This window comes from Pogona vitticeps, chromosome 3, assembly GCF_051106095.1.
Source record: "Pogona vitticeps strain Pit_001003342236 chromosome 3, PviZW2.1, whole genome shotgun sequence".
Classification (NCBI taxonomy): Eukaryota; Metazoa; Chordata; class Lepidosauria; order Squamata; family Agamidae; genus Pogona; species Pogona vitticeps.
The window spans coordinates 30891770-30915603 of NC_135785.1; the positions used below are offsets into that span (position 1 = coordinate 30891770).

The 23834-nt window shown below is 40.8% G+C and overlaps 1 protein-coding gene across 2 annotated transcripts in view; it reads left to right on the top strand.

Annotated features, from left to right (window-relative positions):
- PLOD2 (procollagen-lysine,2-oxoglutarate 5-dioxygenase 2) overlaps positions 1–23834 on the top strand; it is an 85957-nt gene that overhangs the window by 39068 nt on the left and 23055 nt on the right. For both annotated transcript variants that reach the window (XM_020815230.3, XM_072996031.2), the window contains exons 4-10: positions 5917–6080; positions 7813–7925; positions 15300–15363; positions 16311–16408; positions 16687–16788; positions 18774–18899; positions 21401–21522. In XM_020815230.3, coding sequence (XP_020670889.3) covers positions 5917–6080; positions 7813–7925; positions 15300–15363; positions 16311–16408; positions 16687–16788; positions 18774–18899; positions 21401–21522 — 789 coding nt within the window. The remainder of the gene's footprint in view (positions 1–5916; positions 6081–7812; positions 7926–15299; positions 15364–16310; positions 16409–16686; positions 16789–18773; positions 18900–21400; positions 21523–23834) is intronic.

Here is a 23834-nt window from a genome sequence, read left to right on the forward strand (position 1 = left end):
GTAACATAATGACCAAATGTAAATAAAGTATTTTGTTCTCTTTGCATGTGAACAAAAACTGCTGAATTAGAAGGAGCTCTGCTGGTTTTGCATTTGCAATATTAGTTTGCTGCCTGGAGAAAATTATAGAGGATGAGGAGAGACAGTGGGACCAAGAAGGAAAGTATGGCCACAGTGAAGGATCTCGAACAGCAGGACAACATAGTTTGGCAAGCTTCTGGATTTGGGGGCTAGGGATTGAAGAAGGCATAGTTTTTCTTTAAAAGCTCTCGAAAAATGTGTTTAGAAACATATTTGAGGAGCTGCGGAGGGAGAATTAGAGGACAAACTGAAACAAGATGAAATATAAGTACAGTAACTGTAAAGTGAAGCTAGGTTGAATAGCCCACATGCATTGAGATGTCAGGCTGTAGAGGGTTTTAAGCAAAAAGAGCAATTTTGTCTTCAAGAGCTTTCCAAAGGCTACTGAAATGAATATTGTTGACATAGATCCTAATGGTTCTTCTGGTTACACTGACTGCACTAGATTAACTTTAAGGAAGACAAGTCACTGTTACATCTTACCAACTGGCAGCTCTGCTTTTACAACTGCTTTTACAAAAAAAGTAAATGTTAGGAAATACAGTGAGGGTAGAGGAGTGGCTTGCCTGAATGGGAGCAAGCAGCAATTGGCCCCTTTTCCTGGAAAAAGACCATTTTGATCTAATGAAGGTGCAGCATAATAATTCTAATGGGGCACAGGCTGTAATTAGACTCATTTACTGTCAAAAGGGCAAACCCAATATAGTTCCAACTGGATTAAACCACCGAATCAAGGGAACTTAATAAGAATTGACTTAAGCAGTCCCCTTCATTCAGTGCAGCACCTCTGGTTGGGACAAATGATGAGACCAATGATTTTCATGGTATATAAGAAAGGGAAACTTTTAAATGAACAACTGTATATGTCATATGACACAACATTCTGAATGAAACTTCTCTGGCCTTACATCATGCAGTTTTAATGATATCATTAGCTGCAGCTATGCCACAGACTTTCATGGTGAATTAAAAGGGTTTTGTTACTCCCCTGCCAGGTTCTGGGGATCCCTAGACATTCTGAAGGTTTCATCCTAGGAAGTCTTCAGAAACCACAGAACAGAGTAGGGAACAATTTAAAGCCAAAAATTGCTGTTTCTGGTCCAGCTTTAAACCACCCCCTACCCCATTCTGAATCTCCAAATAGCTTCTTAGTATGAAAGGGATCCCTAGGGCCTGGAGGTGGGGGGAGAGATAAGAAGCTTTATTCTCCAGAAAAGGCTACAGCATGGCTGTGGCTGATGATGTTATCAGAGTTATATGGTATAATTTGTGCCAGATGGATTCTAGCCAGTGTATGGCAAGTTGGCAACGAAAGCCAACAGATCAGTTTCCTTGTGGAAACTTGCTTTGACAAAAATAGGACATAGCTAGCGATTATTACAAACCATCTTGATGTAAGCAACCCATTTGACTTGACCAAATGACCACAGTGCAGCTTTGTACATATACCGTGTTGCATTTCTGAATATTCCTTCTCTAATAGCTGATTGGTGTGCAGTGTAAAATGTTGGCAGTATCCACAAAAGGTCATTGTGATACCCCATGTTGCACCATTTAGTGTGCTTCATCATGAACTGTTCAGCTCTCAAAAGCGATTGTGTGAACCAATGCCAGCAGAGAGGGCTCAGATGTTTGACCCTGGAGAAATAGCATGAATGTGAAAGAAGTAGACTGCTTCTAGTACATGTCATCATCCAGACCAGATGTAGCTGCTGTTGTCTATAAGGTGTTTTGGATTACAACTCATATCAAGCCTAGCTTCCATGGCTAAGTTGTACTCCAGAGCATCTGGATATCTACCTCTGATCTGGAACATCTGCTGCTGCAAAGCTGTGCTATTCTGGCTGGGCAGCACGTGTGTAGCCCACATTGATAAAAAGGGTTGGTATGAAAATATGTAGGGAATAGTTACTGAAATATTTGGGGACATATGGAGGCTTGGCAGTATGTTTTCAGGGGGAAGGCGCTGAGACTCAGTAGCTTGCCAGGATTTGTTTTGCCTTCCAGTGACAGAAACAGAATAAATTTACAGTTTGTATAAGTTGGAAGATTCAGATTGTTGGATTTGTAATTTGTATTACTTTTGGAGGAAACCAATGCATCATCCGCTCCTCAGATTACGTCTGGTGCTGAAGACTGTTGCCATGTTCGTCTGTTTAAAATAAAAGTATGAGGGGATGGGATTTTGTCCATTGGCCTCATTTTCCAATGTTCACATTTCCATGTGCAGTCTGGTGAACAAAGCTTGTCTGCAGTCATAAATGTGGATGGCAATGTGCAAGTAAGGCAAAGGATAAAGGTCACAAGGACCTGATCATCTCTTTCCTGATATGGCAGAAGTCACAACCTGTTCATCTGAATTTCTTCAGTGTCTTCTCAGGTTGTTGTCTAGGAGCGAACTTACCAATTGGCAGTGTGAGGCAGCTGCCTCAGTCAGCAGATTTCAGTTTTCATGCAAGGGCAGCAAATTGTTATTATATTTTTACATCCCTAAATGGGTTGAGGCACTTGTGTTTTTTCTGGATTCCGTGCCAAAATCACATGGCTGGTTTGCGCGCATTGCATCTTGATTCCAGTTGGGAGTGACACTATGGGGTTTTTTTTTAACCTTGGGCAGCAAAATATCTTTAAGCAAGTCCCGGTTCTGTGAGATTGATTCCTCTCTCCCTACCCTTATTTATAATTTAAAACATTTATCTTCAAAATGATATGGAGAGTTACCAAATGATAACAAGATCCAGAAATGCATGTTAATTCATATTTTGAACTCTCAGACAAATAAGCAATTGTTGGGAGTTGTGTTTTCAAACAAAGTGTACTCATTGATATTGATAAAGTGTAACTATTTTTTAATCAGAAGATTTCTGGTATATCCCTAGCTTTGATAGATGGGCTCTGTCATGAGCAAAAGGCCACATTTCCTGAGTTTAATACCTAAGTTTAATAATCTAAGATATGATTGTTGCAGCTCAATGAATTTTTAACAACAGAATAGTATAAGTGAAATGAAGAAGAAAAAACTAGTTAGTCTGCATCTTTAAGAAATAACCTGGATTCTAGGTATATGCACTTGTAACATGTTAAATTATTTTTCATGCAAATGTGTATTGTACAATTCACTTTCCACAAATGATATGTCATAAATGAATCCAGCAGATAAATTGTTAAAACTATGACAAACCTATGATTTTTTTTCAAAATAGGTTGAAGAGTTTAGGGCTCAGCTATCATATCTTGCTGCTGGCGTCATTTCTTATGACTCACCATATGAAAACCACCGTGTGGAAACATTTCAGTGGAATAATTTTGCTTATCAGATCTTCAAGGAATACTTTTCTTTGGAAAATATAGGAAGCACATGTAGGGATACTGGTCCTAAGTTGCTGCAGCTGTCCACAGCTAGATTTACAAAGCATTAGTACAACAAATTCCACAAGTTCGTTGTGTGACCCTACAATAAAAAAATGATCTTTCTGGCAGCTATTTCTCTGACCTTTGTGTCAATTATATTTGCAAGTGGTAATACCTTTCAGCCATTGGGATATGGCAGAACATAGAATATGTTCTTCTCATTTTCTTCAGCTTGGGAGGATATTAAAAATGAAAAGTGAACAAACGTAGAACCCAGAAGGCCACCAAATGGAACCAGGAGCAAAATAGTGGCCAAAATTCTATTGCTTTGTGGTAGTAAATTGCTCTAGAGTAGGCGATTGGACCAATGGGGATTTTGTGAGTCAACTCCTCTTTAACTTCCATTGAATCAAACAACCCTACTCTAATTGTGACTTGCTTTAGCCAACTCTGGCTGTTTTTACAGAACAGAACTTGAGTAATTAAAAGCAAGCACAGAAGACCTTTAGTTGGGTGATGTACTGGATCCGTCATGATAACTGTAACTGGCCTGTGCCTCAGGAACTTCAAGGTTCAGTAGTGTAATTCCTTAGCAACAGTAGTGCAGGAACAAGTGTAAGAAAATTGTGTTGATTGCTTGAGGGACAAGATAATCCTGTGCTCACTTCAGGAAATTTGTTTAGCATCATAATTTGCTGAACAAACTCTGTGTAGGCTGAAGAACACAATTGGCTTGGTCAGGACGCAGTGTTCTTGAGAGTAGGGGAAGACTGAAGAATTTAAACAGGTTACCCTCAACATTCTAAAAATTCTAGTTTTAGAAGTCCAGACTACATTATAAAAGTTCATGGTTCATGTTTCCACCACGTAAGGGCAATTCTATCATTAGTGAAAGTGCTGCCTAAGGCAGCAGAGCCTGGGAGACAACAAGGTCTCAGAGAAAAGAACTTTAGGGACTGCAGTTATGCCCCCAAGCTAACCTCCTGCCTTCAGTCATGGTCAAGGATGATCAACTGTGTTAAGGAAAGAGTTGACTGTCAGGCCAACAGGTTTTTGTCCAAAGAGTGGAAGAACATTTTTATAATTGCCTCAGACACCAGGTGTCTTGGGTTAGCCCTCCTATTCCATTAAGATGTATAGCAGAGGTGTGCAATTTTACCTCAGAATCAGTTACCTTAGATGCTCTTCCAGGAATAAAGAAAGATGGCTGGAGTAATGAAAGGAGTAATAGAGATGGGATCTCAAAAAGTAACAACAATAACAACAACAACAACAACAACAACAACAACAACAACAACAACAACAACAACAACAACAACAACAACAACAACAACAACAACCACCACCACCACCACCACCACCACCACCACCACCACCACCACCACCACCACCACCACCACCACCAACTTCTCTATCTACAGTATTTTGGCCAAGTGGTTTAAGTTTCTGGCTGTGGACAGGGGGTGGACTCAGAGATTCATAGGGTCTTTTCCAGCTAAGCAGTTCTAAAATTATGATAGTGTGACCTTCATGGACTATGAAAGAAGAAAGAGATAATATAACTACTGCTATCACATTACATCTGTAAAATATCAAAATAAAGTCATTTCAGTACCAGCTGCTCTTGAGGTACTATATACATACTAGTAAACTGCCAGGGTAAGGAGTTTGATCACCTGCTGTTTCTTGTAGGAGAAGAACCACCGTGTATGGTTTTGGAAAAGTTACAGAGTCCCAGAGCAACTGCAGAAGAAGGAAATAATAAACTGCTTTGAGAACTCTATACCTTATACATTGGAATAAGTTGTAATTGACTTGATGGCACATATTAAATTATCAGCATGTACAGATTTCAGATCACTCAAATTTTATTGGTAAATTGTACTAAGTGATCTTTTATCCTTCTGCCCATATCTGAAGACCAAAGTGTTCAGGCAGGTTTTTCACAATCATGATTGATTCCCTGAATGGCATTTCAAAGTTAAGATAGTTTGTAATATGCACCTGCTTTTAATTGTTCAATTGTATTTTAATTGGTGCTTTATTTTTTTAATGTTTAACTTACTATGTTTTTAACTCTATTCTTTTAATACTGTGACCCGCCTTGTGTTCCTTTATTAGGAGAAAGGCGGCCTATAAAACAAGCAAACAGTAAATTTTGGCAATGCAAATTAGGTTAATAACGAAAGGAAAAATGAGGAAGAATTTAGCACCGACTCTTCATGCAAGTTTGGCTCCTTGTTTTATACATGAGCAGGAGGGCAACAGCCAGATTCTGTTAAAGAATAAATGATTCCTGTATAAGAGCACATCATTCTCTTAAAAGTAAAATCTGCATTTGAAATAGCCAAGGAGTATGATATTTCTTCTTACAATATATGTTAACAAAGTAACTTTTATTTCCTCCTGATTTGACAGCTTATGTTTATATTATACTTAAAAAGGCTTTTAATTTTCATTTTGTTTTGCCTCTGCAACCAATAGCTACGATGTTATATTTGCTGGAGGACCAGAAGAATTGTTAAAGAAGTTCCAGCAAGCTAATCACAAGGTTGTGTTTGCAGCAGATAGTTTAATATGGCCTGATAAAAGACTGTCGGACAAATACCCTATTGTTCGCAGTGGGAAACGATTTCTTAATGCAGGAGGTGAGTAATGTTTGTAGAAATTAAAAAGATCCTTTTGTTCTTGAAAACAAAATTGTTGTCTGGTAGTTGTTGTGGGTTAACTTGCAATATTATACTCTTGAGAGTCCCCTGGACTGCAAGGAGAACAAACCTATCCATTCTAAAGGAAATCAACCCTGAGTGCGCACTGGAAGGACAGATCCTGAAGCTGAGGCTCCAGTACTTTGGCCATCTCATGAGAAGACTCCCTGCGAAAGACCCTGATGTTGGGAAAGTGGGACGACAGAGGATGAGATCGTTGGACAGTGTCATGAATTTGACCCGACTCTGGGAGGCAATGGAAGACAGGAGGGCCTGGTGTGCTCTGCTCCGAAGGGTCATAAAGAGTCGGACACGACTAAACGACTAAACAACAACAACATTAGACACACTACACCAGAACACAGAGACAATTCTAGCTCCTGTCCTCTGAAGATGCAAGTCACAGAGACTGGCAAAACATTAGGAAGAAAAACCTCCAGAACACGGCCCGAGAAACCCACAAGAATCATCGTAACCCGCCCATGAAAGCCTTCAAGAATAAAATTGTTGTCTCATTGTTATATGTTGTATACAAATTCCACCTCCTCCACCACCATTGATAATATTCAGTGAACAATATTTCCTTATGTGCATGGGTATTTTTTAAAATTACGTTTTTAATTGAAAACAGAAAAAGAGAAGAGGAAAAGTGGGGGAAAGGAATGGGAAATACATGAAGTAATGGACTAGGTATATACTGACTATATAGGCTGACCTTGGCCTTAATCCAGTTGATAGTCCCAATTAGAGTAGACCCACAGAACTGAATAATTATTCAATGTTTACATAGTTATCATCGATTCAGTATGTCTACTTTTGTTGAGGCTACCTGCTGGATTCAGATATTTATATCAGAAACATTAATGAAACAAACCACAACTTACTGAACTTGGCATCTATAAGATATAATTAAACCTCTGATAAAAATTTCCCAGTTGTCATTCACTGATTTTCAAGTGAACATGAATAGAAGCTTCTTTCAGGTCATTTCCAATCAAAGGTTACATGTCCCTTTTTGTCCTCATGTGAGCAGAATGAATGTTCACTCAAAGTAAAGATGTCTTCAGAATGTATTCTGGGACTGCAATCCTATGCATAGTCATCTCGGAGAAAGTGCCACTGAATGTAGTATGACTTACTTCGGATTAAGTCCATATATGATTGCTCTGAAGATTTTTTCCCCTGTTACGTGAATTATTTCCTCGTCCTCCTCCTGTGTGCTGAAGATGGATTACCATAATTCTTTGCTGTGATGACATCTGTGAGTACAAGAAAAAAGTGAAGACTATTAGTTTCATGTATTCTTTCTTCCATGGCAGCAATTACTTCTCAAGATCCATACCTGGAATGCTTTTATTCTGGCCATAAGGAATATTAAACTAAAACATGGAAACAATAGAAATTCAGAAGGTTGTTATTATCAAACACCATCAATTTAGCAGCTTTTTTTAATAGCAGCCTTTGTCCATCTGGTGCTCTCTAGATGTTTTAGAGCACCTTCCTTCAGCCCAAACCAGCAGTGGTGATGACCACGAATAATAGAAGTAGTAATCCAAAACTACCTGAGATTCCTCTATACTTGGTGTTTGGTATCCTAGAACAGACATAAATGTATTGTATTTTAAAGTTGAAGAAATGATGCATTAATTTAAGTCAATTTGATTTCTTTCAGGATTTATTGGTTATTCTTCATCTGTAAACCGCATTGTACAACAATGGGACTTGCAAGATAATGACGATGACCAGCTTTTTTATACCAAAGTTTATATTGACCCATTGAAGAGGGTATGTAGACTTTAATAAGTAATACTTCTTGTAACTTGGAGTATTTCTGCTTTGCAAACAGTTTTTAACAATGAATGAAGAAAGTTCAAGCTGCAATCCTGGTTTCATCTGGGTTTAAAAATTAGGAAAGACATTGACATTCTGACAGTATTTGGTTTCAGTGCATGATTGGCTGGCTTAGTTGGGTTCTGTAAGAGTACTTGAACTTGCTGGAAATAAGTTCAAGCCCTTACATTGAAGAGTATATCCAATATAAAGGGTCTGAAATGGACACCAGCAGCACTAAAATACAAAAATCTTGTGGAGTCTAATACTATACTTCAGGCTTAATCAGTACAGGATTGTCAGACTTAATCATGTGCAGGCATTCAGCAAGAAGGGGACAGCACTCAGCATTTCTTCCCACTGCTTCTCTTGGCAATATCTCCCTCTTTGTGAGGTCCTAGAGAGATTCTCTGGTGGGTCGAAATGTCCAAAATCACAGGGAATGATTTTTTTTAAAAAAATTCCTATTACATCTTTTGTGTTCAGAATTCCATAGCTAATTATGCTTGAAAATGCAGAACAGTTGTGCCAATATTCAGAAATCTGGGAAAAAACTCATTAGAGTTCTAAAGGTCCTAGGTCAACATTTATATAGGTAAACATTCTCATCATCATCACACATTGACAGTTTATAGTGTAACCAGCAGGGCACTTCACTCAGGCATGAATGTTACCTAACATAGAGCTGCTAGTAGTCCACTCCAGATGTGGCAACAATCAGAGGCAGTTCCCAGATGTGTGGACTGCAGACCACCCATGACTTCTGTGCATGTATCTCTTTGCAAGTGGAGAGCTGCATGTGCATACCCATTTCCCCAGATCTGTTTAGTATATAGATCGGTGTGCCTACATAGCCCCTTACAGGCAACTGTAGCCCTCCTATAGAACTGTGCAAGGAGGGAGAGAACCTCCCTTCGATGTTGAACAGTTGAGATACAAGATTATAATAGTTTTTGTTACACTTGGAAGGCAGAGCACAGATACTTCCAGAATGGCTTAAAGATAACATATATGTTAAAAACACAAACACACACAACATATATTGTTAGGATGTTTCTCAGATAGCAAGAAGAGGGATTCCATTTGGGAGAGGGCAGGTATCCAATGCCTTCCCCTGGTTTTCTGAGCTGCTCTCCTGGAGCCATGTTGGTTTAAAATAGCAGTGTGTACCATTCATGATGGATTGCATTCTGTTGGACTGGATCAATTGTTTTAAAGGTTTAGATACCCTGATGCTAAAGTTATATGTGGATTTTCCATGGACTTACACCAAATGTAGAAAAATATGTGGATAAGATTCCAGGAGAGTAATCCCCAGGAATAAGCCTTGCTACTCTATTTAAGGAAAAAAACCTGAAGGAAATGATCTTATACAGTTTATATTAGAATTACTAATACTGTTCTCTATTTGCCATTTAACAATCTTTGTGAAAACATTTTTAGCTCTAGTTTATATTAACAATATTCTGTATATATAATGACATTTTCAATGTTTATTCCTTTTATTATATTTTAAACTGTTAATCAGTGGAATCTGACAGATATTTCCTTACTTTTAAACTGCCAAATCACCATTCTTTAGAAAGTCGTGAACTTCGTTTGCTTAGGTTATAGAACAGAAAGCAAGCCTTTGGTGCTGGGTTCGTATAAACAGTTTCTCAATGAATCATAGGTGTTACATACAGCACTGATGTTACCTGTCTGTCATGGGTTTGGAGGGAAAGTTCCATCCTATGGGGAGTGGAAGGCGGGACATCAGGAGGAGGGGCTGTACTGTATATATATGTGAAGCCTGTGTGGTGAAGGGGAGATGCTGGGATGTGACGAAGCAGCAGCTGGGAAGAAGAAGCTGGTGTGGGAGTCTGTGTGTCAGACAGGGTACTACTGTGTGTCAGAGTACCAACCTGATAGGTTCAGGTGTCTGTTGGTCAGCCAGAACTGATAGGTTCAGGGTCTGTGCTTCAAGTTAAGGGTTCTGTGTGAACCAAACTGTGTGTATGTATGAGTGAAACTAAGCCACGTTACTATATCTTATTCACCTGATCAATTTATTTTCCCTGTGTGTTGTTTTAAATAAACCTTATTCTTTATTTGTTTAAAAATCCATCCCTGGTCTGTGTGACTTCTTATAGGGAATGGTTGGTGGCAGCTTAGTTAAAGTGTGGCAGATCCCAGTAGGTCTGGGTTTGTCACATTGATTGGTGTCCAGCGTGTGGGATACGACTGGTCCAGTTGTCCAGCGGTCCAGCAAAGCCTTGGCAAGTGTGCCCAGAGCAAGGGGGGTCTAGTCAGGGACAATCTGAGGCGCGTAGGTAATCTTCTAGGTGTACCTCACGGGGAGGTGCGCTAGTGGAAGAACGTGCCAACTGGGGAGACTAGATTAGAGTGCTCTGAGGCAGCCTGGTTTTGGCGGGAAAAAGCTGAGGCAAAACTGTGTAATAGCAGTGAGCTAGCTTGTCTGCTGAGAGGCCCAGCAGAGGGGGGTAGACTCTGGCTCGCAACTGTTGCAAGTTACAGTAGTGCTGAAGAACAGCAGTAATCTATAGAAAGCTGGTTCTGAGGCAAAAGAGAGAAAAAAAAAGTGGTCGTTTTATTTTGAGGCTTGACTTTTTAAAGCAGCTTGTTCTGAGGGGGGATTATGCCCTTGACTCGAAGCCAAGTGGCAGAAATGGGTGAAGTGAAAGACCCCCAGGTTGACCAAGGTTCTGAGGATGAATTTGGCTCAGTGCAGGGTGACAGCACAGGAGAGCAGAACCCAGAACTCAGAAAATTGCTCCTAGCCCAACAGCATGAACTGAGGGTGAGGGAAATGGAGGAAAGGTTAGAGAGAGAAAGAATGAAGGAAAGGGAGAAACAACGGCAATTTGAACTAGAGAGAGAGAGAGAGAGAAAATTGCTCTGGAAAAAGAAAGGATGGCGTTTGAATTAAGAAAACTGGAAATGATGAACCAGAACAATAATAACAATAGGGATTCTGAGGGAGGCCAATTGTCTAAAGCTGACCTGAAGAAATTCCCTGTGTACCACAAGGGAGATTGTCCTGAGGTGTTCTTTTCCTTAGTGGAAAGAGGGTTTGTGGACTTCTCAGTGAGGGAAACTGAGAAGATGACCATCATGCGATCTTTAATCAGTGGTAGCCTGGCTGAGGTCTATGCCGAGATGCCTGAGGAACTGATGAAAGATTTTGCAGAGTTTAAAAAACTGGTGTTTGCAAGACATGGGATAAATGCGGAACAGCTGAGGCAAAGATTCAGATCAATCACCAAGAAACCAGAACAGACTTTTACCCAAGTGGGGGCCCAATTGGTGAGGCTGCTTGAGAAATGGCTATCTCAGGAGGGGACAGAGACCTTTCAACAGCTTAAAGATTTGATAGCGCTGGAACAGTTCTATTCAGTTCTCCATGGGGAATTGAAGTTCCAGGTGAGGGAAAGGAAACCAAAATCTGTGGTAGAAGCAGCCGAGATCGCAGATTTTATTTCGCAAATAAGAAAGCCCTTGGGTGAGGGGAAATCTGTAGGTAAACCCAAAGAAACCTACAGCAAGTACTCTCAGGGACCAGGGAAAAGCCAGCAAGGGGGAGGGGCCCATGGTGAAGGGAAGCCCTCAGACATGAAACTAAGACCTCAGATTTTGGAGGGAAAACCAAAACAAGATGAGAGAGAATCAAAATACACCAGAAAATGTTATTTCTGTCAGGGAAAAGGCCATCTAATCTCAGATTGTGAGAAATTAAAGCAGCTAAAAGGAATGGTGCCTCAGGAGTCGAGTGGAACCAAGCCAAAAGCTGTGTTCTGTGTCCAGAAAGAGCAAGGCTCATTGTCACTGAGGGAGCCTGTTGCCATGGCTACTCAGTCTGGAACAGCTACATCTGCTGATCAGGCTGAGGAAAATGGTCCTCTTGTAGAAGTCAGGCGCTGCCTGTTGGTGAGAACAGATTCTCAGTTGTTTGAGACAGCAGGGGTGGACGTAGGAATACTTGACCGTCAGTATCGGGGGCTGCGGGACACTTGTTCCCAGGTGACCCTGTGCCATCCAGATATTATTCCGAGGGAATATGTAATCCCAAATGAGAGCATAAAGGTGGCAGGGATTGAGGGGCAGATAATCTCACTACCAGTCGCGGAGGTACCTGTCAACTTTCAAGGCTGGAGGGGAGTTTGGCGGCTAGCGATTTCATCGACTCTGCCAGCAGCCGTGCTCGTGGGAAATGACCTGGCTGAACATGTGAAACGGGTGCTAGTGATTACACGCTCACAAGCCACCACGGGGACAGTTCAGGGGGGTAATGATGAGCCAGAGACGGAAGCAGGTGGGGGGAGTTCAGAAGCTGTGGTGGAAACCTTGACCACAGACAGCAGATTTGGACAAGAGCAAAAGGCAGACGCCACTCTCCAAAAGTGTTTTGAACAGGTGACTGATGCCCAGCTAACACCTGAAACCCCAGTGAGATTTCTGGAGAAAAAGGGGGTTTTATATAGAGAGACCCTGAGGAATATCTCAAAAGGGGGAGATGGGATCAGAAGTCAGCTAGTGGTACCTGAAAAGTATCGCCCCATGATCTTACAAAGGGGACACTCTGACATGTTTGCTGCACACTTAGGGGTGAACAAAACACAGCAGAGAATCACACAGAATTTTTACTGGCCTGACATAGGGAAGCAGATCAGGGAGTTCTGTAAACAATGTGATGTGTGTCAAAGGCAGGGGAATAGCCGCGACAGGACCAAAGCAAAGTTGTGCCCTTTGCCTGTGATTGACACTCCGTTCAAATGCATAGGGGTGGATATTGTGGGACCTTTGCCCAAGGCCACAAAGAGGGGGAACAGGTTCATTCTCACCATTGTGGACCATGCCACGAGGTACCCTGAAGCCATACCCTTGACTAACATTGAAACTAACACAGTGGCAGATGCCTTGGTGGGGTATATGTCCAGGATGGGATTTGCCTCAGAAATAATCACAGATTTGGGAGCATCGTTCACATCGAAGCTCATGAAACGCTTATGGCAAATCTGTGGAATTAAGCACAAGGAAACCACTGCCTATCATCCTGAAAGTAATGGGTTAACTGAGAAGTTCAATGGGACTCTAATGCGCATGATTAGGGCTTACTTGGCAGAGAATCCAAACAATTGGGACCAGAAGCTGCAATCCCTTTTGTTTGCTTATCGATCAGTGCCACAAGCCAGTGCCGGGTTTAGTCCATTTGAACTTTTATTTGGGAGAAGGGTGAAAGGGCCCCTTGATTTGATCAAACAAAATTGGGAGCAGATCACCCAGGATGACCCACGGGACGTTGTGACAGATAGAGACTCTTTGAGGAAGGACCTAAAGAGAAACCTAGAGCTAGCAGCAGAGACCCTGCAAGCTCAAAAGGTCAGAAAGAAAGCTTGGGATGACCAGAGAGCCGGGGAGAGGCACTTTGACCCAGGGGAGGAAGTGCTTTGGCCTAGGCTCTGCAAAGAGAACAAACTGCAGCTGGGTAGCCCAGAAAGAACATACTTGGGTCACATGGTAGGGGGAGGAGTGATAAAACCCCTAGAGACCAAAATAGAAGCAGTTCGTGATTGGCCTAGACCCAACACCAAGAAAAAAGTCAAATCATTTCTTGGGTTGGTGGGCTACTACAGAAAGTTCATCCCGAGGTTTAGCGAGATTGCGGCTCCGCTGACCGATCTGACGAGGAAGAAGGCTGATGACCGCATCCCGTGGACCAGCGACTGTGAGGCGGCGTTCCAGAGGTTGAAGGAGGCGTTAATCAACTATCCTGTGCTGCGTGCTCCAGACTTCGACCGGGAGTTCATCATCTACACCGATGCGGCTAACAGCGGGGTAGGAGCAGTTCTGTGCCAGGAGGATGAGAATGGTGACCAGCATCCAGTGTCCTACCTGAGTAGGAAACTTCAAAAAGGTGAGAGACATTTGGCAACCGTGGAGAAGGAATGTTTGGCCATAGTCTACGCGATCCAGAAGGCCAAGCCTTACATCTGGGGAAGACATTTTATTCTGTGCACTGACCATTCACCACTGCAATGGTTAAAGACAATGAAAACCCACAATAGCAAACTTATGAGGTGGGCTTTAAACCTACAGGACTATGACTTTGAAGTGAAGGTGGTCAGAGGGTCAGTGAACTGTGTTGCTGACGCCTTGTCAAGAAGACCTGAAGAATGAAGACGGCGAAAGAAACATGGACTATGTATATATATTGATGACAAAAAGTTAAATGTACCTGTTTTTTGAACTTGGTTTGTATGAATAAAGGTAAATTGATGTAATGTATATGGTAAATGTTTAAATGCCTAATTGCTATGGTTAACTTAGAATGTAAGTATAAGTAAGTATGATATGGTATGTATAACTGTTGTTGTGTGTTTTATCCAGGTTGTTTTTTGGGAAAAAGCACCTTAGCTTTCCCCCTACAAAACAACTTATAAAGAGGGGAGGTGTTACATACAGCACTGATGTTACCTGTCTGTCATGGGTTTGGAGGGAAAGTTCCATCCTATGGGGAGTGGAAGGCGGGACATCAGGAGGAGGGGCTGTACTGTATATATATGTGAAGCCTGTGTGGTGAAGGGGAGATGCTGGGATGTGACGAAGCAGCAGCTGGGAAGAAGAAGCTGGTGTGGGAGTCTGTGTGTCAGACAGGGTACTACTGTGTGTCAGAGTACCAACCTGATAGGTTCAGGTGTCTGTTGGTCAGCCAAAACTGATAGGTTCAGGGTCTGTGCTTCAAGTTAAGGGTTCTGTGTGAACCAAACTGTGTGTATGTATGAGTGAAACTAAGCCACGTTACTATATCTTATTCACCTGATCAATTTATTTTCCCTGTGTGTTGTTTTAAATAAACCTTATTCTTTATTTGTTTAAAAATCCATCCCTGGTCTGTGTGACTTCTTATAGGGAATGGTTGGTGGCAGCTTAGTTAAAGTGTGGCAGATCCCAGTAGGTGGAATCAGTGGAATCTGACAGATATTTCCTTACTTTTAAACTGCCAAATCACCATTCTTTAGAAAGTCGTGAACTTCGTTTGCTTAGGTTATAGAACAGAAAGCAAGCCTTTGGTGCTGGGTTCGTATAAACAGTTTCTCAATGAATCATAGGTTCATAAATCTTGATGACATAACTGAACTCTGAAGATATGTGAAACATTGAAAAAGATCTGGCTGAAAAATTAAGGTTCTTAATATGAATTTTCAAGGAAACCTGTACTCATGATTTTTAGCTAGCATACAGTTTTCAAGGTATTTAGCTTCAATTTATATTGCCCTGCATTTTATTATGCCTCATTTAGCATATTTTTCCCCTGTTATTATTCCTTAGGAACGTATTAATATTACCTTGGATCACAAATGTAACATTTTCCAGTCTCTAAATGGAGCTATCGGTATGTATGCTGAAATGTCTCTTGAGGAATGGGAAATATAGTCACTAACTGTCTGAGAGGGTTTTTTTTAAATGGATTATTGTGCCTTGTTGCTTTTATAAGTGCTTTTAGCATTGAGCGTGTTTACGGTTTTAATATGTGTTTAATTATTTCCTAAATATTAGTATACTCACTGTTTTTGCTTTTAAATATTTTATTTTTTAATGATGTACACTGCTTTGGATCCTTTTTAAGGAGAAATGCAGTATAAAATACTTTAAATCAACCAAATAAATAAATAAATAAATATAGGTATCACATATATTGCTTGCCTGTGATGCACCACCTCTTATATAATGCCCTTGACACAAATACTTCTTTATACCTGTTACATCACATGGGATTGTTGGTGTTTGGTGACCAGGCTTTTGTTTTCCCTCACAGTCTCCTGCAGATATGTGAACATTAGATTTATTCTGGACCCTGAAGCTTTAAAACCCCTTTGAATATCTCTCAGTGTGTTTGTTCAGTTTTTCTCATGAGAGAATTAGGAATAGAAGAGGGGCTTGAGGTGATGAGAGCAAGCTACGGGCCTGGCTCTAACCTTTTCCCAGGAACAATCCTCAGTGGAGTGTACCTGAGCAGGCCCCAAACTTGCCAAAAAAGTGTTGGAGAAAGAACATCCAGTTCCTCAAAGTTCTGAGATAAGAACTTTGGCAGCCCATTGTAAAAAAGCAGGCTCTTGAGACAGATAAATTATTATCTTAAAAAATCTAGGAGGCTTCATATTCTTTTCAATATGTTCCTAAACAGTGGAACAAGTGGCTTAAAGAACTGTAGGTTTAAATGACAGGAAATGCAGGAATCTGTGTAAAATGCAAGTACTCAGACATTGGCGAAGAATGTTGTGCTGTTCTTCTTTGAGGAAATTACTGTTGACATATTATTAACTTCTTGATGGGCTACAGATGAAGTCCATCTAAAATTTGAAGAAGGAAGAGCCAGGGTTAGGAATTCTATGTATGACACCTTGCCAGTCACTCTTCATGGAAACGGACCAACTAAAGTAAGTGATAGTAATTTTTTTTCAGCTGTGATTTTTTTCAACATGAAGAAATGGGAGGCGGGGAATGCATAGCATAATTTTGGCTAGTAGTGTAATGACATTTAATTAGCAGCATTAGGAATATGCAATTTATCATATCTGATAACTGCCCCATTGCCACTCATTTTTATTGTGCAAGCATTACTGCAGAAATGTGTGGAAGGAATATTTTTTGAGATGTGCCAAAGCAGAGTTTATTAATCTGTTCATATGATTTAAACATTCTTCCCCCAATCAAGCTTACTCTGAATTACTTTGGAAACTACATTCCCAATGGCTGGACCCCTGAAACGGGATGTGGCACCTGTGACCAAGATTTACTAGACCTAGCCACATTGTCTGTAAGTATACATTGCATGCAGTTAAACTTGTTCCATAAGTAAAGCTGATAACATTTCCCAGATTTCTGTCCACTTGGATAGCACTGCTTCTGCTTCTCTTACTCCTTACCTTCCACAGCATTTCTTGACCTGACATACCCGGTGTTTATTTCATCTCCACAAATGTCTCAATCCTGCCACCACTATAGCCCTAATCAATCGTATTTGATAGCCCCACCGCCTCCATCAATTCTTTAATCATGGAAAAATGACTGACGGAAGAGGAAGAGGAAGCTGTTGCACCAGGTAGCCTCTCCAGGACAACCAGACTTACCCACTCTCAAAATGATATTCCTCCCGCCTTCCATTCCCATCATACTCATTCTGGTCTCTCTTCTTCCATTCAAAACCACCTTTCTCATTTTAAATTATCACTCATTTTGCAAACTCAAATAGCACATCTGGTTTTGAAAACTGACTTCATAGACTTCCACTATTTTCCCCTGTTCCTCTCCCAGTCACATATGTCCCCCTGCCTTCAATTCTCCTCTTGTTCTCAGAGGCCTGAAAGGGTAACAAGGAGAGAAGATGGTGAATTGAGGCAGAAGTACTGTACATGTTGAGCATATGGGAAGCTGTTCACAAAGAAGCAAGGAAAATAGGATAGGTTTGGTACTATTGGCAGCAATAGAGTAAGAAAAGGCAGAGGATGACTTAGAAGGACCCAGAATTGAAATCTGGTTGAATGAAGAGTTACATGAAGCAAGGAAATGTAAGATGTAAGTTGAGAAGTAGACGTATAAGGAAGAAGTGGAGAACACAGATGTCTGAAAGATGGAGACAATTCAAAACTATCTCAAATGGTGTAGGACTAGTTTTACTTAAGGGTAGGATGGCAAAAGGTTGCTGGAGACCATGACGCTTTGGTTCAGAAAGGCCAAAGAAGATTAGGAGGTCATACCAAGTTTAGCATATTGATTATGTTGTGGATCTCTTAACAGGTTGAAGATCTCATGTGTTGGTTCTAAATCTCTAATGCATTTTGGAAACAATTTGGAAGATTCAGGTTTTTTTAAAGACATGAAAAGATAATAATTCTTATTGGGATGAATGGTATACGTTTGGCTTCACATCCAGACACTGCCTTCATGAAATTTATCACATTCTGATATTTCAGACAGATACAAAACAAGTTCTAGGAAATTTGCCAGACCTTTCATGCCCATATTTAGTTTCAGGCTGAAATGCAGTTTCCAGTGTTTATACAAAATGTCTGGTGTAGAGGTAGAAACATATTTCTGTCTCACCGGTACATATCTATGCCCACCGCAGTACATTCTTGACCTATGTTGATTTAGCAGAACTACAAGGCGCTCATGCCCCCAGTCACAGACAAACACACCCACACGGTTATTGGCCAAGCTTGCTACTAAGCTTGTTTATACAGGACTCAAATTGGTTGCAATGTGCAGGATTGGGGATGGGTGGGAGAGATGAGCAGAATTGCTTATTCCCATTCAGGCAATTTATAAGTAGAGTTTGATTTTTTTTTTTTTTTTTTGTGAAGAGTGGTACAGTATGAATATCCTTTGATAAAATTGATTTTTTTATGAATTCAAGTGAAACTATGGACTTCAGTGACAAGGAATTTGCTTCTCATTAATGAGCAGCAATTTACCATTGCAAATCACACTCTTTCTCCTACACCAAATAACTGTACAACAGGATTGGGGGAAATAATTTGTACAGATGCATCATGAGACCATTTTAAAGATTCTTTAAGTATTTTACAAACGTATATGAGAGGAACAGTAATTCAAAAGTAGCTTATTCAAGGCTATAGTATATGAAAAATAGAAAAGGAAAAAGAATTTTGAATACTGAAGCTTGCAGTATATTTTCCAAGACATATAATATGATTAATTTTTGGTTGAATTTAGTTCTTATTGTATCAGACTTTGAACTGAATGCATTGCACTTTTTTGCCCATGTATTATTGTTTTTAGGAGACTCCAAGAGTAACAATTGGTGTTTTCATTGAACAACCAACTCCTTTCCTGAACAAGTTTTTAGACAGACTTTTGACTCTGGATTATCCAAAGGAAAAGCTTAGCCTCTTCATCCATAATAATGTGAGTACTTTATAACTTAAGTGACTATTGAATAGTTATTTTTGTAAATTAATTTTCGAAAAGTCCATCTCATAGATTTAGATTAACATTCTTAACACTGAAAGCAACAATTTGCTGCATAATAAATATAGCATGCATATTCACAACAGCATTCCATCAAACAGATTTGAATCACCATTTTACCTCTCAATATGTATTGCTACAGTATGTATTGATGAGACTGTTCCTAAGGCAAGATGTTCAGAAAGTTACTTTTTGGGCTATAGCAACCTGAATTCCCCCAGCCAGTGTGGCCATTGGCAACAGTCATCCCCAAAGGTAACTCTTTGAAACTCTTAATTAATCCTGGAAACACTGCTTCTTTGATGGTTGAATGCATAGTCTAGTGATGGGAAGGACAGGATGGAATTACAGTCACCTGCACTGGCCTCCAGTTCTTTCTGATCCGATTTCAAGCTGCTGCTTTTGATGTATAATCCTGGAGGCCAGGATGTCTGAAAAATTATTCCAAATGACCCCACCTGGATCAGTGCAGATAGGTTAGTTCACTTCCACTTGTAAACTGAACAGAATCCTTGAACACTATTGCTCAAAACGTATCTCAGTTAAACATCTCCGAACCATTGTCCAAAGAGGCAGAAAGCCTGGAGTTTGGATGAGTAATGCCTTCTTCTCGTAGTATAGGGTCCAGATTTATACCACCAGGTATAAATAGCCCACAAATGCTTGAACATGCCTAGATTGTTTCCAGCATTCTACTTTTTTCCTGCCATTTTGGGGGCTTTTGGAGGTCTTTAGGGGACTGCCTCCCTTTTTGTATAAAAACAGTGCCCCTAGATAGTGCCAGGTGTAAAAAATACCAAGGACTAGTAAATCCCAGTTAGATGGATCTAAAGTGTGCTGCCTACTTTTTGATTACTATAAAACCCTTAGGACTGAGCTTCATGACAATCCCTTCCACACTGAGGACAAATACAATCTGTACCCCATCTAGCTCCCTGATGTTGCTGCTTTCGGGACTGCCTCTTTGCCTCGGCCTGCTGGACAAGAGTCTCTTCAAATTGGGAGAGGCCGTGTGTCCTGAGCACACTCCTGTACTACAGTGAGTCCTGGACCCTTCACGTATGGCAGGAGAGAAAGCTGAACACGTTCCATATGCATTGCCTCCGACAGATTTTTGGTATCACCTGGCAGGACAAAGTGCCAAATAGAGTAGTCCTAGATCGAGCTGGAATTTTTAGCATGTATACATTACTGAAACAGCGACATCTATGTTGGCTTGGGCATGTTGTGAGAATGGCTGACGGTTGGATTCCAAAAGATCTCCTGTATGGAGAATTAGTGTAGGGACATCACCCCAGAGGGAGACCACAGCTGCAATAAAAGGATATCTGCAAGCGGGATTTGAAGGTCTTGGAAATGGATTGCAACATTTACTCACACAGAAGCCAGGGGAAGATCTCAAGTCCGATGTCCCTCAAAGCCATTTAAAGTCAGCCAAGTGAACTTTCTTTCCCCCAGATAGCCAGACAGCCACAAGAGGACAACAAGAAAAGCCAGAAAAGCTTCCAAATTCCCACCTACCCAGGATGACCCGAACCAGCCCTGTCCCTAGAAATCCTGCTGTGCCACTCCAAACCGATCCGTTTCTCTCCATGCTTCCCTTGCAATGGGCGGGAAGGTGAGCGGAAAGGCAGCACGGACAAACGGGGCTCGTCTCTCACTCCTCACCCAGGTGCAAGGCAGTGCTTCACCGGGTGAGGACGGGGACCTGAGAGACCCTTTCCTTCCACCCGATCCACACTCGGTGCTCCCCTGAGGGAGAAAGGCGACATGTAGCAGGCAGAAAGAACTGGATCATCTGGCAGTAGTGGTGGTGGCACTGGATCCACTGCCAGGACCACGGCTGCAGCTGCCTTCACAGGTTTGGCTCGCTCCAGCGCCCCCCTACCGCCCCCTTCTGTTCCTTCGCCCCACACCAACCCTTTTCATTCTACCGCCCCCCTGAAAAATGAAATCGCCCCCTGGGGGGCGTTATTGCCCATGTTAAGAACCACTGTACTCGAGCATCACTTTGCTACTGCAGCAAATTTAGTGACATGATGACGGGGCAAAAGCAACCAATTTTCCTTTTTAAATAGGGTGCATTACTTTCCTGGTGCATCTTGTTTTAAAGGGGAAATTGTTGGGTTTGTTGCAGTGCTAGTTTTTGTTGGTACAACAACAAGATTATGTAGTAGGCAGGGACCATAAAATGAATTGGGACCACGTATGATTCATGGACTTATTTCATACACTGGATTGCAACTTCATGGGAGGGATTATGAAGCAAAAATAGAGAAGGAAGAATCCTGTATTCATAAATCCTTGCCACTATGATAGATTGTGTCGTCTGTTTCCTTCTTGCCCTCTGCTATCCTGGGGACTAAGTCTTGCTGCATGTTTAATTTTTACACACTTTGACTGGTCTGTCATTAAATCTGTCCTTTTATCACTTCCAGGAAGTATACCATGAAAAGCATATCAAGAAATTTTGGGAAAAAGCCAGGCACATGATCAGAAATATACACATTGTTGGACCTGAAGAAAATCTGAGTCAAGCTGATGCCAGGAACATGGGAATGTAATTTTATTTTGAATCATTTATCTTTTTTAAAGTCTATATTTCTCATAAAGCCAAACATAGATCTTGAGTGGGAAGTGTCTGATTAAAATGAACAAGAAACAAATGTATTTTTTATGAAACGCCCCAGCTAGGTTTATGAGTAAGTTTTATGTTTATATGTGGGATTATTTCTCATTGGCTAGGATTCAATGATCCATCGCTGAAATTTTTGACATATGTTTCTATAATATTGAGAGCAATAGTTAATGTTCAAAAAGAGCAGATGTTGTCGATTATTCATCAGCCTCTCTGTTAAGATCATTACTTCATTTTTGGTTTACTTAAAACATTTCTGCTGACCCTTTCAGTAGAACGTACTGGTGCAACTATTCATTTTTTAATAAACAACATTTGGCCCCAATATTTAAACAATAAAGAACAGAAATAATAAAGAAATATTACAATAAGATAAAAACAGGAAGAGTGGCAATAAAAAATTAAGCAACAGCAGGAATGAAATGCATCGTCCATTGCAAGTTCTGGATAACAGTACTGTCTCAAACTGACATCTGAGAGCTAATAAAATAGCCACAAACTGTGTATCTCTGGAGAGGATGCTCTAAAGCAGTGGTCCCCAACCTTGGGCCTCCAGATGTTCTTGGACTTCAACTTCCAGAAATCCTGGCCAGCAGAGGTGGTGGTGAAGGCTTCTGGTAGTTTTGGTGCAAGAACATCTGGAGGCCCAAGGTTGGGGACCACTGCTCTAAAGTATTTTCCTTGTGACCTCAGGAGGACTATTTCCAGTCATTTCCTAACACTGGTGGGATCATGAGTGTTTCAGGAGGCCACATCTATGTAGATGTTTCTCTAGGATCTCCTTCCATACCTGAGAAGCAATCTTTTTCAGAGAAGCAAAATTTTCAGAATTTTTGCTGAACCCTTATAACAGTGATGGGCTATCACAGGTCATGGGCCTCATGCTGCTCCCATAAACATTGTTGTGGTTCTCCAGTCATCACATACACTCTGCAAAAAGTATTAGGATGTTTGGGGGAAAGTCTTTTTTTTTTCTAAGAACGTTTTCTTATGTCCCTCTATGGATGGGGGTGGTGGTTTTGCCACTTCTGAGAGGTACAAGCATTCCTGTTTCCCCTTTAAATTGTATTTATTCATTTATTTTTCTCCACTGAGGGAGGTTTTAAAGCTTAAAACCCACATTTTTCCTGCTAACAGGTTGCAGCAACGTTTACAAACAATTTTTTTTTAAAAAAAATACCTATTAGCCTCCTTAGACTATTGCATTTTTTGCTCTTCCCACCTGGGAGTGTAGCCATTGGGCTGCCACCAAACCTGGAAAATTGGCCTTCAGTCGTTGCCCACCCAAGACCGTAAAAATCCTCCAGGTTTTGTGATTGCTTACTTGAAACACTAACCAAAAAGGCTGACCCCTTTGTGTCTGTGCACCCTTACCCCTCACATCTGAAGGTTGTATCACCCAATGAAAATCTTAAAGAGAACCTATGTTTGCAGATCTTCATACTCCACCATATATTTTAAGGCAAAAACATAGGAAGTTTAAAACAGTTTATATCCATATACATGTATATCCATATTTAAAAGTAAATATGAACAACGTAAGTAATGCTGCAGTTATGGTATTAAATATGTAGCACTGACAAATAAACTGGATTTTATATACTGTTCAAACAAGTTTAGAGATTGCACTTGCACATCACATGGGCCATAGTATAATTTGTTGAAATCTACCTTGTTATATGTGAACCTACCTTTGCTGGCAACTAACCATTTTGTTAATCAGCCACATACCACAATTTACACCCCTGTCTTTATTGCTGGCTTCTAGAATAGAACTTTTTAAAACCCTGGTTTGTTGTAATATCTGAGGCCACAACTCTTGACATGTCCCTGGTTATTTTTCTAGCTGTCCACCCTAAAATAGGTACTGATTGAAGGTGTGGTAAGCAATTAACCATAAATGTTTTTCTGTACAATTTGTGCCTTCAGTAACAAACCAAGACTTGCTGTAATATGCAGTTATGCCCTGTGAGCTTCTTGCCACTTGTTGTCTGTCTGTTTTCTCTACTCCTTTCAGACAGACTTATCCCCTCTTATAAGTCAAGGACATGTCTGATGTTGAACCACCAGTTGCCCAAGTTTTTTCCCTATTCCAAAAGTTGGCCAGGATATTCACAGGATCAGTATGAATATCAACTGGATAAGTACCCTGGAGAATTGTGGAATCAATCTAGATTTGTAAGTCTTCAGGGACAGACCATATGAACTGGCTCCCCACCCCTTCTCCAATCTTC